Raw genomic sequence first — 13,517 nt, forward strand, 5'->3', positions numbered from 1 at the left:
TTCTATTCGGTAGACGTTGGCTAGCTGTTGGCTAGCTAGCAGTGTCTCCTACGTTAAGGACGACAAATAGCTGGCTAGCTAACCTCGGTAAATTAAGATAATCGCTCTAAGACTACACACTCTAAACTACACAATTATCTTGGATACGAAGACAGCAAAGACAACTATGTAGCTAGCTAACACTACACTAATCAAGTCGTTCAGTTGAGTGTAATAGTTTTTACAGTGCTGCTATTCGGTAAACGGTGGACGTTAGCTAGCTGGCTAGCTGCTGGGCAGATAGCAGTGTAGACTACGTTAGGACGACGAAATACGATTATTACGCAATTATCTTTGATACAAAGACGGCTATGTAGCTAGCTAAGAATAAATTGCTAAGATTAGACAAATCAAACCGTTGTGCTATAGTGAAATGTAATGAAATGTATACTACCTGCGGACCGAAGTGCGAATGCGACCGCTCGCTCCAACCCGGAAGTAGTTGAGTATCTGTAGCATCAGCATTTGTGGGTTCGATTACAGGCTCAAAATGGCCAGAAACAAATAACTTTCTTCTGTTCTGAGAAATGAAGGCTATTTATTCCATGCGAGAAATTGCCAAGAAACTGAAGATCTCGTACAGTGCTGTGTACTACTCCCTTCACAGAACAGCACAAACTGTCTCTAACCAGAATAGACAGAGGAGTGGGAGGCCCCGGTGCACAACTGAGCAAGAGGACAAGTACATTATTGTCCAGTTTGAGAAACGGACTCCTCACAAGTCCTCAATTGTCAGCTTCATTAAATAGTACTCGCAAAACACTAGTCTCAAGGTCAACGGTGAAGAAGCAACTCCGGGATGCTGTCATTCTGGCAGAATTCCTCTGTCCGGTGTCTGTGTTCTTTTGCCCATCTTAATCTCTTCATTTTATTGGTAGTCTGAGAGATGGCTTTTTCTTTGCCACTCTGCCTTGAAGGCCAGCATCCTGGAGTCGCCTGTTCACTCCCCCTTCCCCCCCAAACTACCACCTGCAGCTATGACTACCATCTTGGGACTTTTATTAATTGTTTTATTCAGTCTTACAACGTTCAACCCACACAGTGCATTTAATGTGTAAAAACTGTGATTGTTTTCATAGAATGAACCAAAACCGAACCGATTTCAAAAAGCATGCTCAGCACTACAAAGCTTGTCTACTTGGACTGTTCCCAAGGTCATTCTAAAAATACAATTAGGCATTTTGGAGCAGATTGACATCAGCTGTAAGTGTTCCTGACGTGTCGTGTAATCCAGCGTTGATTGCTGTTTTAGATTTCCCACAGAAGGTTGTGCCAGCCAGGGTTGTGTATCTGCGAGTGTGTGTGGCACAGCTCATCCCTCAGCTGTGTGGGTGGGTGGCTGGGCTGTGTTCCGGGCAGTGGTCTAGGTGCCCTTGTGAACAGCCCTCATCAATCACCAACTGAATTATGTTTTAAATAGATTCATTAGGACCCCTGTCAGTCGCTGGGCGTCTCTGTGTGACGCGGTAGACGACACGCGTCCACAGGAGAACACAACACTGCATCCCTAATTCACCTAGGCGTCAACCCATTAACCTAACTCCATTTCTCCTCCCTCTCTTTCTGACCTGTCTCTTAGTCTCTGCCTAATGTGTCATGGACTCTCTTACTGTCCTTTCTTTCATTCCTTCCACTCTGTGCCTGGGATTCTTCTTTGTCTCTGTTCCCTCTCGCTGTCTCACTCGGTTTTATCTGTGAGTCAGGGGAAATCTTGCCCTCTCTTCACTGTCTCTCTGAGCCAGTGTCTCTTGTGTCCTTGGCAGTGATGAGAAAGTTGATTCTGTTCTATAGGCCCTTATGGGAGTAGCTCCTCTGACAGACTGTCGTTGTCCCTGTTTTCCTAAACGCCTGCTTCTCTGTCTGCTGTCGCCCCTCTCTGACAGGATTTTGGGGACCTTCATCGTCTCCCTCTCACTTCCCCCTTGGGCAAGTTCCCCTTCTTCTTCGGAACAGCCATCTTTGCCTTCGAAGGCATCGGAGTGGTAAGTACTCTTCAACAGGTGTTATGAAACACCTGATTGGTTCCGGCACTTATGTGACCAGCTCTGGATTGGATGATGATTGGGGACCATGGGCCACGGCTGCAGTTTTAAAAGCCTTGAACACTGCATGGCTAAGAGAATGTTCAAGCCAAGGATAGTATTAGTGTTAATGTCATATAATTGATCCAGGGTGAATAGTGAGGATGGTGAGATCACATACTCATCTTACCCTCAGCGTGGTCGTTTAACAAGAGGATGCATCCGGTTTTCAAGGGAAATGAAAAGAGAGCCTGACTTCTTCTTTTGGATGTCAACAAGTCGACACCACTCCATCTTATTAACTCCTCCTCCACATTTACTGGATTGGATGAACAGTGTGAAAGTGAACCTCCCACCGGCATTTGATTTTTTTCTCACCAGGACCAGAAAGAAAAACGCTGCTCAGGTGTGCCTGTTAAGTTAGGTTAACAGCTAGGTTAAATGCTGACCTCAGATGAGAGGGTTGAAGAATGGAAAAGTTCAATGATAACTCCTGGTGAGAGGGTTAAACTGGGCTAATCAGAGGAAGCTAACGCTAACCTTCAGCTGGAGCTGGGGATTCAGTGGGGCTGGGGATTCAGTGGGGATGGGGATTCAGCTGGGGATGGGGATTCAGCTGGAGCTGGGGATTCAGATGCGGATGGGGAATCAGATGCGGATGGGGAATCAGATGCGGATGGGGATTCAGTGGGGATGGGGATTCAGTGGGGATGGATTCAGCTGGAGCTGTTGATTTGATGGGGATTCAGATGGGGATGGGGATTCGGAGGGGGATGGGGATTCGGATGGGGATGGGGATTCGGATTGGGATTCAGTGGGGATTCAGTTGGAGCTGGGGATTCAGATGGGGATGGGGATTCAGTGGCGATGGGGATTCAGCTGGAGCTGGTGATTTGATGGGGATTCGAATGGGGATGGGGATTCAGTGGGGCTGGGGATTCAGTGGAGCTGGGGATTCAGATGGGGATGGGGATTCAGCTGGAGCTGTGGATTCAGTGGGGATGGGGATTCAGCTGGAGCTGGTGATTTGATGGGGATGGGGATTCAGTGGGGATGGGGATTCAGTGGGGATGGGGATTCAGCTGGAGCTGGGGATTCAGCTGGAGCTGGTGATTTGATGGGGATGGGGATTCGGATGGGGATTCAGTTGGAGCTGGGGATTCGGATGGGGATTCGGATGGGGATGGGGATTCAGTGGGGATGGGGATTCAGCTGGAGCTGGTGATTTGACGGGGATGGTGTCCTGCAACAAGGATAAGTGTGTGTGTGTGTGCGCCCGCCATGGGCATGATGATGTATGAGGTGGTACCACGGTGTATTGACAGAGGGGCAGAGGAATACTCCCTGACCACCGCTAACCCATTAATCAGCCAACCGGTGGGCACAGGGTGATGGCCGACACGTCACCGCGACAAACCGACGGACAGAGACGACAGCCAGGCCACTCCGTATCAGCACATCTCCCTAGAGAGGGAGGAAGGAGAGAAGAGTACAAAATAAGAGAAAGGTTGTGGAGAGAATTGCTGACGCTGCTCAGATAGGATAGATGACCAGGAAGGAAGAATGAATGATAGCAGATAAAGTAAAGAAATAATTGAAGTAGTTAGGCCTCCTCCAGCTATCCCGTTCCACTCTCTCTGAGTGCCTTCTCTCTCTCCTCTCTCTCTTGGAGTGATCCACGACCATATGGGTTCTCTCAGTCACCCTGACAGGGTAATTATCCGCCTGAGGATGTGATCTTCACACCATTCCCATGGGATAAGCAATGGGGAAGGGAGAGAGCCGGCCTGAAACGGGTGTCACTGGGCCAATTTGTAATAACTGATTGGCCAGCGCTGCTGCCAGTAAAAACATATCTAACAGAGGGAAGGGGTTGGGTTAAATGTGGAAGACGCATTTCGATTGAATGTGTTCAGTTGTGCAACTGACTTAGGTGTCCCCTTTCCCACATCTCCAGTAGGTACTTGACTTCTGTTAGCTCGCACTATGGTTCCTTCTAGCACTAAAAACTGGGCCAAAGTGCTTTGGTGTGCTTCTCACTTACTGATACACCTTTATCTGTACATTCTCCACCTGTCTCTCCAGCACAGAGTTCATAAAACAGAGAACTAGTGCAGCTCCCTGCAGATACTCTTGGCGCTAATGCTAATTGTGTTGGCTAGGCCAGCTAAAGCAAATTTTGAGGTGTTTTGGCTTTGGGCTTCAGGGTTTAAAGGAAGGTTATTAAGGTGGGTTGCGGGTTTCTTTCCAAACAATCATCTAAACCCCCTTTAATCCTCACCTTGTCAGAAGATATCGCTCCCTCCTCTCTCAAGGATAAACTAAGACTATAAGTAAGTATTTTAAGACGGTAGATTAGCGCAAGGCTGTGTGCTGTACCTTTGGATGCCTCTGCTTTTGATTCCAGGGAGTTTATAGGTAGTGTTTGGTTCCAGGGAGTTTATGAGTAGTGTTTGGTTCCAGGGAGTTTATAAGTAGTGTTTGGTTCCAGGGAGTTTATAAGTAGTGTTTGATTCCAGGGAGTTTATAAGTAGTGTTTGATTCCAGGGAGTTTATAGGTAGTGTTTGGTTCCAGGGAGTTTATAGGTAGTGTTTGATTCCAGGGAGTTTATAGGTAGTGTTTGGTTCCAGGGAGTTTATAGGTAGTGTTTGGTTCCAGGGAGTTTATAGGTAGTGTTTGGTTCCAGGGAGTTTATAGGTAGTGTTTGATTCCAGGGAGTTTATAGGTAGTGTTTGATTCCAGGGAGTTTATAGGTAGTGTTTGGTTCCAGGGAGTTTATAAGTAGTGTTTGGTTCCAGGGAGTTTATAGGTAGTGTTTGGTTCCAGGGAGTTTATAGGTAGTGTTTGGTTCCAGGGAGTTTATAAGTAGTGTTTGGTTCCAGGGAGTTTATAGGTAGTGTTTGATTCCAGGAGTTTATAGGTAGTGTTTGGTTCCAGGGAGTTTATAGGTAGTGTTTGGTTCCAGGGAGTTTATAGGTAGTGTTTGATTCCAGGGAGTTTATAGGTAGTGTTTGGTTCCAGGGAGTTTATAGGTAGTGTTTGGTTCCAGGGAGTTTATAGGTAGTGTTTGGTTCCAGGGAGTTTATAGGTAGTGTTTGGTTCCAGGGAGTTTATAGGTAGTGTTTGGTTCCAGGGAGTTTATAGGTAGTGTTTGGTTCCAGGAGTTTATAGGTAGTGTTTGGTTCCAGGGAGTTTATAGGTAGTGTTTGGTTCCAGGGAGTTTATAGGTAGTGTTTGGTTCCAGGGAGTTTATAGGTAGTGTTTGGTTCCAGGGAGTTTATAGGTAGTGTTTGATTCCAGGGAGTTTATAGGTAGTGTTTGATTCCAGGGAGTTTATAGGTAGTGTTTGATTCCAGGGAGTTTATAGGTGGTGTTTGATTCCAGGGAGTTTATAGGTAGTGTTTGGTTCCAGGGAGTGTATAGGTAGTGTTTGGTTCCAGGGAGTGTATAGGTAGTGTTTGGTTCCAGGGAGTGTATAGGTAGTGTTTGATTCCAGGGAGTTTATAGGTAGTGTTTGGTTCCAGGGAGTGTATAGGTAGTGTTTGGTTCCAGGGAGTGTATAGGTAGTGTTTGGTTCCAGGGAGTGTATAGGTAGTGTTTGATTCCAGTGTTTGGCCTCTCACTCTTCCATCAAGTCCAGGGCCAGGACTTGGATACATCCAGCCGATGGATACAGGCCATGGGTGAAAGTCTTTGGTGAATTTGTTAAAGTTTTCTTCTCTGGGTCCGGGGGGAGGGCGGAAAAGCCCCAAAATGTAGTCCGGCACAGAACAATTGTTGTAATCTTTTTTTAAAGAGAGACCGCTACTCGTGGCTGTTGAGACAGGCTCCCTGGTTCTCTTGGCAGGTTATTTGTATACTGTGTAGATAGGCTGTTTTGTGCAGAGAGAGATTTCCATGACTTTGATCTCGCCACTTTCCCTGGGCTTTGCTTTTTACTTGAACGGAGAAGGCGTTGCTGCTTATTTGTGTCGTCACGCTACAGTAGATCCAATGTGCACCCAGAGATCCGTTGCCAGTGATCTTCTCCTCTAATTTACATAATAGTGCTCTGGGTTCCGTTTAATTCAGAGCCATTCTACACACAGACAGACAGACAGAGAGAGAGAGATTTTCATGATCTTACTTTTCTCTTTCTTGTTCTCTCCCTCTCCCGCCCTCTATCTCTCCCGCATCCATTCCCCTCTTTCCCCCTTTACTAACAGAAATGCTGACCTAGTAAGTGCAACAGGCAAAAACGTTTTCCCCTTGGTCTTGTGTCTTAATCTGTTTTCCAGAGCCCCCTTTCTCCTCCGTGGCTCACCTAATTTCTTTGTCTTTAATGGCAGGTCTAGTTTTTTCCTAAGGCCTGCCAGACACACTTCTTTGGAACAAAAATTCTGAGGCTGAAGCTTCAGCTGGCCAGCCTGATCGATTGAAATTCCAGAATGAGAAATGTAGCAGAGGACATAAATATTGCAATCAGGGATGGGGATTCGGCTCCTACCTCAAACCAGGGTTTTATTGGGCTAGGGGTTTCTTAAAGGGTCTCTCGGGTGTGGAGGCTGACTGTTATGTAATGCTAATACATACATACACTGCTTGGCTCCTCTGCCCAGCGCTGCCTGCTTCTCTGCGAAGGAGGTGAGCTCTGCAGAGGGCTGATTGAGCCTTGCTCACTGTAGGTTTCTGTATAAATAGACTTCATCTAATACCCTTGGCCTGGGTGGTAGAGTAATAAAGGAAATATATATATAATGTCATAATTTTTTTTTGCCCAAAAATATATGGGGGATTGGAAGTTATGTAGACAATTACATTGGAAGCTACAGTCTATCTGCAATACTAAAACTGATCTACCCACTAAAAAAATGCACATCTATAAAAAAAATGCTCCCGGCCAAGTTTGGAGGGTGTTGAAACCACTGGTCCCCTGTATGTATTCATACATGAATACATATAGACATACACATGGCTACCTACTAATGTAGGCTACGCTCTCTTATTTATCGATCTTCATGGACACACACTGTTCAGTAATGTACATGACGTACACAAGCACATCCCAAGTTCATTTTGACATGTATCATAGCATGCCCATTTACACCCAAACTAAATCCAGTCTCCACATATGCAAACACACTTTGTCTCTGTCACACTCTTTGCCCACTCTGTGCTGAGTGATGTATGAACAGATCCACAGCCTCATTTCGCGCGCACACACACACGCTATAATCTGGCCCAAGACTAACAGTAGAGAAAATCTGCCTAGGGTGATGTAATACCATACAGTAATATAATGTGAAGTGATCATGTCTTACTGGTAGCAGGGACCTTTGACCTCTTCTCTCATGACAAGGGGATTGTGGCCAACCTGCGGTCAGCAGTAGTTAGTTGAGCTCTCAACCTTTTGGCATAAACACAAAATGGCTGTTGGGTTGCTGTGGTGCGAGAAATACGACACAATGACTTAGCTACTCCTGATTTGTTGCAATGCGCGGTTGGCGGCAGGTGATTGGCTGAGAGTTAATAGCTTGCTAGGCCTCCCTTCCTTACTGACAATCCCATATTGCCCTCTTCATTGCCTTAACACTAAATTGCCATCAATTAACCTTTAATTAATGACGAATTAGTTGGATAGGTCAATGAAGGAGAACTGTTGTAATGACTACAGGCAGAGAGAGAGAGGCTGTTCTTTAGCGTTATGTGACTGCTTAATCTGCCTGCATATTAGCCGCTCGAGTGCTAAGGAAATGGCGAGCGAGAGAGCGTGTCTAACCGAAGGGGAGAAGGGGGGCTGATGAACGAGTTTCAACCTCACTGTTGTGTCGGACGGAGGCCTTGAGAAAGAAATTACTTCTCACTTCATGGTCAAGAAGACGTATTTGGGGGAATTAGTGATGAATATAACATTTCAGCACTGATAAACTTCCAATAGTTTAGTGTCCTCATTGAATATTTTTGTCTTTCAACCTCTCAATCTCTGACCTTGTCTCTATTTGCTTTCATTTTCTCTTTGTTTCTCCTCTACCCAGTCTACTGCTTTTCTCTTTTCTCTGTCTGTTTCTCATTTACCATGCTCCCCTACCCAGTCTACTGCTTTATCTTCTCTTTTCTCTGTCTGTTTCTCATTTACCATGCTCCTCTACCCAGTCTACTGCTTTATCTTCTCTTTTCTGTCTGTTTCTCATTTACCATGCTCCTCTACCCAGTCTACTGCTTTATCTTCTCTTTTCTCTGTCTGTTTCTCATTTACCATGCTCCTCTACCCAGTCTACTGCTTTATCTTCTCTTTTCTCTGTCTGTTTCTCATTTACCATGCTCCTCTACCCAGTCTACTGCTTTATCTTCTCTTTTCTCTGTCTGTTTCTCATTTACCATGCTCCTCTACCCAGTCTACTGCTTTATCTTCTCTTTTCTCTGTCTGTTTCTCATTTACCATGCTCCTCTACCCAGTCTACTGCTTTATCTTCTCTTTTCTGTCTGTTTCTCATTTACCATGCTCCCCTACCCAGTCTACTGCTTTATCTTCTCTTTTCTCTGTCTGTTTCTCATTTACCATGCTCCTCTACCCAGTCTACTGCTTTATCTTCTCTTTTCTCTGTCTGTTTCTCATTTACCAGGCTCCTCTACCCAGTCTACTGCTTTATCTTCTCTTTTCTGTCTGTTTCTCATTTACCATGCTCCCCTACCCAGTCTACTGCTTTATCTTCTCTTTTCTCTGTCTGTTTCTCATTTACCATGCTCCTCTACCCAGTCTACTGCTTTATCTTCTCTTTTCTGTCTGTTTCTCATTTACCATGCTCCTCTACCCAGTCTACTGCTTTATCTTCTCTTTTCTCTGTCTGTCCCTGTGTGTGTCGGTGTCCCCGTGTGTGTGTCCCCGTGTGTGTGTCCCCGTGTGTGTGTCCCCGTGTGTGTGTCCCCGTGTGTTTGTGTGTGTGTCGGTCTCCCTTTGTGTGTGTGTCGGTCTCCCTGTGTGTGTGTGTCGGTCTCCCTGTGTGTGTGTGTCGGTCTCCCTGTGTGTGTGTGTCGGTCTCCCTGTGTGTGTGTGTCGGTCTCCCTGTGTGTGTGTGTGTGTCGGTCTCCCTGTGTGTGTGTGTGTGTGTGTCGGTCTCCCTGTGTGTGTGTGTCGGTCTCCCTGTGTGTGTGTGTGTCGGTCTCCCTGTGTGTGTGTGTGTCGGTCTCCCTGTGTGTGTGTGTGTGTGTGTGTGTGTGTGTCGGTCTCCCTGTGTGTGTGTGTGTGTCGGTCTCCCTGTGTGTGTGTGTGTGTCGGTCTCCCTGTGTGTGTGTGTGTCGGTCTCCCTGTGTGTGTGTGTCGGTCTCCCTGTGTGTGTGTGTGTCGGTCTCCCTGTGTGTGTGTGTGTGTGTCGGTCTCCCTGTGTGTGTGTGTGTGTGTGTGTCGGTCTCCCTGTGTGTGTGTGTGTGTGTGTGTGTCGGTCTCCCTGTGTGTGTGTGTGTGTGTGTGTCGGTCTCCCTGTGTGTGTGTGTGTGTGTGTGTGTCGGTCTCCCTGTGTGTGTGTGTGTGTGTGTGTCGGTGTCCCTGTGTGTGTCGGTGTCCCTGTGTGTGTGTCCCTGTGTGTGTGTGTGTGTGTGTGTGTCCCTGTGTGTCGGTGTGTGTGTGTCGGTGTCCCTGTGTGTGTTAGTGTGTGTGTCGGTGTCCCTGTGTGTGTTAGTGTGTGTGTCGGTGTCCCTGTGTGTGTTAGTGTGTGTGTCGGTGTCCCTGTGTGTGTGTGTGTGTGTCCCTGTGTGTGTGTGTGTGTGTCCCTGTGTGTGTCGGTGTCCCTGTGTGTGTTGTGTGTGTGTCGGTGTCCCTGTGTGTGTTGTGTGTGTGTCGGTGTCCCTGTGTGTGTGTGTGTGTGTGTGTGTGTGTGTGTGTCGGTCTCCCTGTGTGTGTGTGTCGGTCTCCCTGTGTGTGTGTGTCGGTCTCCCTGTGTGTGTGTGTGTGTCGGTCTCCCTGTGCGTGTGTGTGTGTGTGTCGGTCTCCCTGTGTGTGTGTGTGTGTGTGTGTGTGTCGGTCTCCCTGTGTGTGTGTGTGTGTGTCGGTCTCCCTGTGTGTGTGTGTGTGTCGGTCTCCCGTGTGTGTGTGTGTGTGTCGGTCTCCCCGTGTGTGTGTGTGTGTGTGTGTGTCGGTCTCCCTGTGTGTGTGTGTGTGTGTGTGTCGGTCTCCGTGTGTGTGTGTGTGTGTGTGTGTGTCGGTGTGTGTGTGTGTGTGTGTGTGTGTGTGTCGGTGTCCCTGTGTGTGTGTGTGTGTGTCGGTGTCCCTGTGTGTGTGTGTGTGTGTCGGTGTCCCTGTGTGTGTGTGTGTCCCTGTGTGTGTGTCGGTGTCCCTGTGTGTGTGTGTGTGTGTGTGTGTGTCGGTGTCCCTGTGTGTGTGTGTGTGTCGGTCTCCCTGTGTGTGTGTGTGTCGGTCTCCCTGTGTGTGTGTGTGTGTGTCGGTCTCCCTGTGTGTGTGTGTGTCGGTCTCCCTGTGTGTGTGTGTGTGTGTGTGTGTGTGTGTCGGTCTCCCTGTGTGTTTGTGTGTGTGTGTGTGTGTGTCGGTCTCCCTGTGTGTGTGTGTGTCGGTCTCCCTGTGTGTGTGTGTGTCGGTCTCCCTGTGTGTGTGTGTGTGTGTGTCGGTCTCCCTGTGTGTGTGTGTGTGTGTGTCGGTCTCCCTGTGTGTGTGTGTGTGTGTCGGTCTCCCTGTGTGTGTGTGTGTGTCGGTCTCCCTGTGTGTGTGTGTGTGTGTCGGTCTCCCTGTGTGTGTGTGTGTGTGTGTCGGTCTCCCTGTGTGTGTGTGTGTGTGTGTGTCGGTCTCCCTGTGTGTGTGTAAGTCGGTCTCCCTGTGTGTGTGTAAGTCGGTCTCCCTGTGTGTGTGTGTGTGTGTGTGTGTGTCGGTCTCCCTGTGTGTGTGTGTGTGTAGGTCGGTCTCCCTGTGTGTGTGTGTGTGTGTCGGTCTCCCTGTGTGTGTGTGTGTGTGTCGGTCTCCCTGTGTGTGTGTGTGTGTGTGTGTCGGTCTCCCTGTGTGTGTGTGTGTGTCGGTCTCCCTGTGTGTGTGTGTGTGTGTGTCGGTCTCCCTGTGTGTGTGTGTGTGTGTCGGTCTCCCTGTGTGTGTGTGTGTGTGTGTCGGTCTCCCTGTGTGTGTGTGTGTGTGTGTCGGTCTCCCTGTGTGTGTGTGTGTGTGTCGGTCTCCCTGTGTGTGTGTAAGTTGGTCTCCCTGTGTGTGTGTGTAAGTCGGCCTCCCTGTGTGTGTGTGTGTGTGTGTAAGTCGGTCTCCCTGTGTGTGTGTGTGTGTAAGTCGGTCTCCCTGTGTGTGTAAGTCGGTCTCCCTGTGTGTGTGTGTGTAAGTCGGTCTCCCTGTGTGTGTGTGTGTGTGTGTCGGTCTCCCTGTGTGTGTGTGTGTAAGTCGGTCTCCCTGTGTGTGTGTGTGTGTGTCGGTCTCCCTGTGTGTGTGTAAGTTGGTCTCCCTGTGTGTGTGTAAGTCGGTCTCCCTGTGTGTGTGTGTAAGTCGGCCTCCCTGTGTGTGTGTGTGTGTGTGTAAGTCGGTCTCCCTGTGTGTGTGTGTGTGTAAGTCGGTCTCCCTGTGTGTGTGTGTCGGTCTCCCTGTGTGTGTGTGTGTGTGTCGGTCTCCCTGTGTGTGTGTGTGTAAGTCGGTCTCCCTGTGTGTGTGTGTGTAAGTCGGTCTCCCTGTGTGTGTGTGTGTGTGTGTCGGTCTCCCTGTGTGTGTGTGTCGGTCTCCCTGTGTGTGTGTGTGTCGGTCTCCTGTGTGTGTGTGTGTGTGTGTCGGTCTCCCTGTGTGTGTGTGTGTGTGTCGGTCTCCCTGTGTGTGTGTGTGTGTGTGTGTGTGTCGGTCTCCCTGTGTGTGTGTGTGTGTGTGTGTGTCGGTCTCCCTGTGTGTGTGTGTGTGTGTCGGGTCTCCCTGTGTGTGTGTGTGTGTGTGTCGGTCTCCCTGTGTGTGTGTGTGTGTGTGTGTGTGTCGGTCTCCCTGTGTGTGTGTGTGTGTCGGTCTCCCTGTGTGTGTGTGTGTGTCGGTCTCCCTGTGTGTGTGTGTGTGTCGGTCTCCCTGTGTGTGTGTGTGTGTCGGTCTCCCTGTGTGTGTGTGTGTGTCGGTCTCCCTGTGTGTGTGTGTGTGTCGGTCTCCCTGTGTGTGTGTGTGTGTGTCGGTCTCCCTGTGTGTGTGTGTGTGTCGGTCTCCCGGTCTCCCCGTGTGTGTGTGTGTGTGTCTGTGTGTCGGTCTCCCTGTGTGTGTGTGTGTCGGTCTCCCTGTGTGTGTGTGTGTGTGTGTCGGTCTCCCTGTGTGTGTGTGTCTGTGTGTGTGTGTGTGTGTGTGTGTCGGTCTCCTGTGTGTGTGTGTGTGTGTGTGTGTGTGTCGGTCTCCCTGTGTGTGTGTGTGTGTGTGTGTGTCTCCCGGTCTGTGTGTGTGTGGTCTCCCTGTGTGTGTGTGTGTGTGTGTCGGTCTCCCTGTGTGTGTGTGTGTGTGTGTGTCGGTCTCCTGTGTGTGTGTGTGTGTGTGTGTGTGTCGGTCTCCCTGTGTGTGTGTGTGTGTGTGTCTCCCTGTGTGTGTGTGTGTGTCGGTCTCCCTGTGTGTGTGTGTGTGTCGGTCTCCTGTGTGTGTGTGTGTGTGTGTGTGTCGGTCTCCCTGTGTGTGTGTGTGTGTGTCGGTCTCCCTGTGTGTGTGTGTGTGTCGGTCTCCTGTGTGTGTGTGTGTGTGTGTGTCGGTCTCCCTGTGTGTGTGTGTGTGTGTGTGTGTGTCGGTCTCCCTGTGTGTGTGTGTGTGTGTGTCGGTCTCCCTGTGTGTGTGTGTGTGTCGGTCTCCCTGTGTGTGTGTGTCGGTCTCCTGTGTGTGTGTGTGTGTGTGTGGTCTCCCGGTCTCCCTGTGTGTGTGTGTGTGTCGGTCTCCCTGTGTGTGTGTGTGTAAGTCGGTCTCCCTGTGTGTGTGTGTAAATCGGTCTCCCTGTGTGTGTGTGTGTAAGTCGGTCTCCCTGTGTGTGTGTGTGTGTGTCGGTCTCCCTGTGTGTGTGTGTGTGTGTCGGTCTCCCTGTGTGTGTGTGTGTGTCGGTCTCCCTGTGTGTGTGTGTGTGTCGGTCTCCCTGTGTGTGTGTGTGTGTCGGTCTCCCTGTGTGTGTGTGTGTGTGTCGGTCTCCCTGTGTGTGTGTGTGTCGGTCTCCCTGTGTGTGTGTGTGTGTGTCGGTCTCCCTGTGTGTGTGTGTGTGTGTGTGTCGGTCTCCCTGTGTGTGTGTGTGTGTGTCGGTCTCCCTGTGTGTGTGTGTGTGTGTGTCGGTCTCCCTGTGTGTGTGTGTGTGTGTGTGTCGGTCTCCCGTGTGTGTGTGTGTGTGTGTCGGTCTCCTGTGTGTGTGTGTGTGTGTCGGTCTCCCTGTGTGTGTGTGTGTGTGTGTGTCGGTCTCCCTGTGTGTGTGTGTGTGTCGGTCTCCCTGTGTGTGTGTGTGTGTGTGTGGTCTGTGTGTGTGTGTGTGTGTGTGTGTCGGTCTCCCTGTGTG

The 13,517-nt window shown here is 49.3% G+C and overlaps 1 protein-coding gene across 6 annotated transcripts in view; it reads left to right on the forward strand.

The window, feature by feature from the left end:
• slc36a4 (solute carrier family 36 member 4) overlaps positions 1 to 13,517 on the forward strand; it is a 261,014-nt gene that overhangs the window by 34,595 nt on the left and 212,902 nt on the right. For all 6 annotated transcript variants that reach the window (XM_065024294.1, XM_065024295.1, XM_065024299.1 and 3 more), the window contains exon 9: positions 1,923 to 2,021. In XM_065024294.1, coding sequence (XP_064880366.1) covers positions 1,923 to 2,021 — 99 coding nt within the window. The remainder of the gene's footprint in view (positions 1 to 1,922; positions 2,022 to 13,517) is intronic.

This window comes from Oncorhynchus nerka, linkage group LG11, assembly GCF_034236695.1.
Source record: "Oncorhynchus nerka isolate Pitt River linkage group LG11, Oner_Uvic_2.0, whole genome shotgun sequence".
NCBI classification, from domain to species: Eukaryota; Metazoa; Chordata; class Actinopteri; order Salmoniformes; family Salmonidae; genus Oncorhynchus; species Oncorhynchus nerka.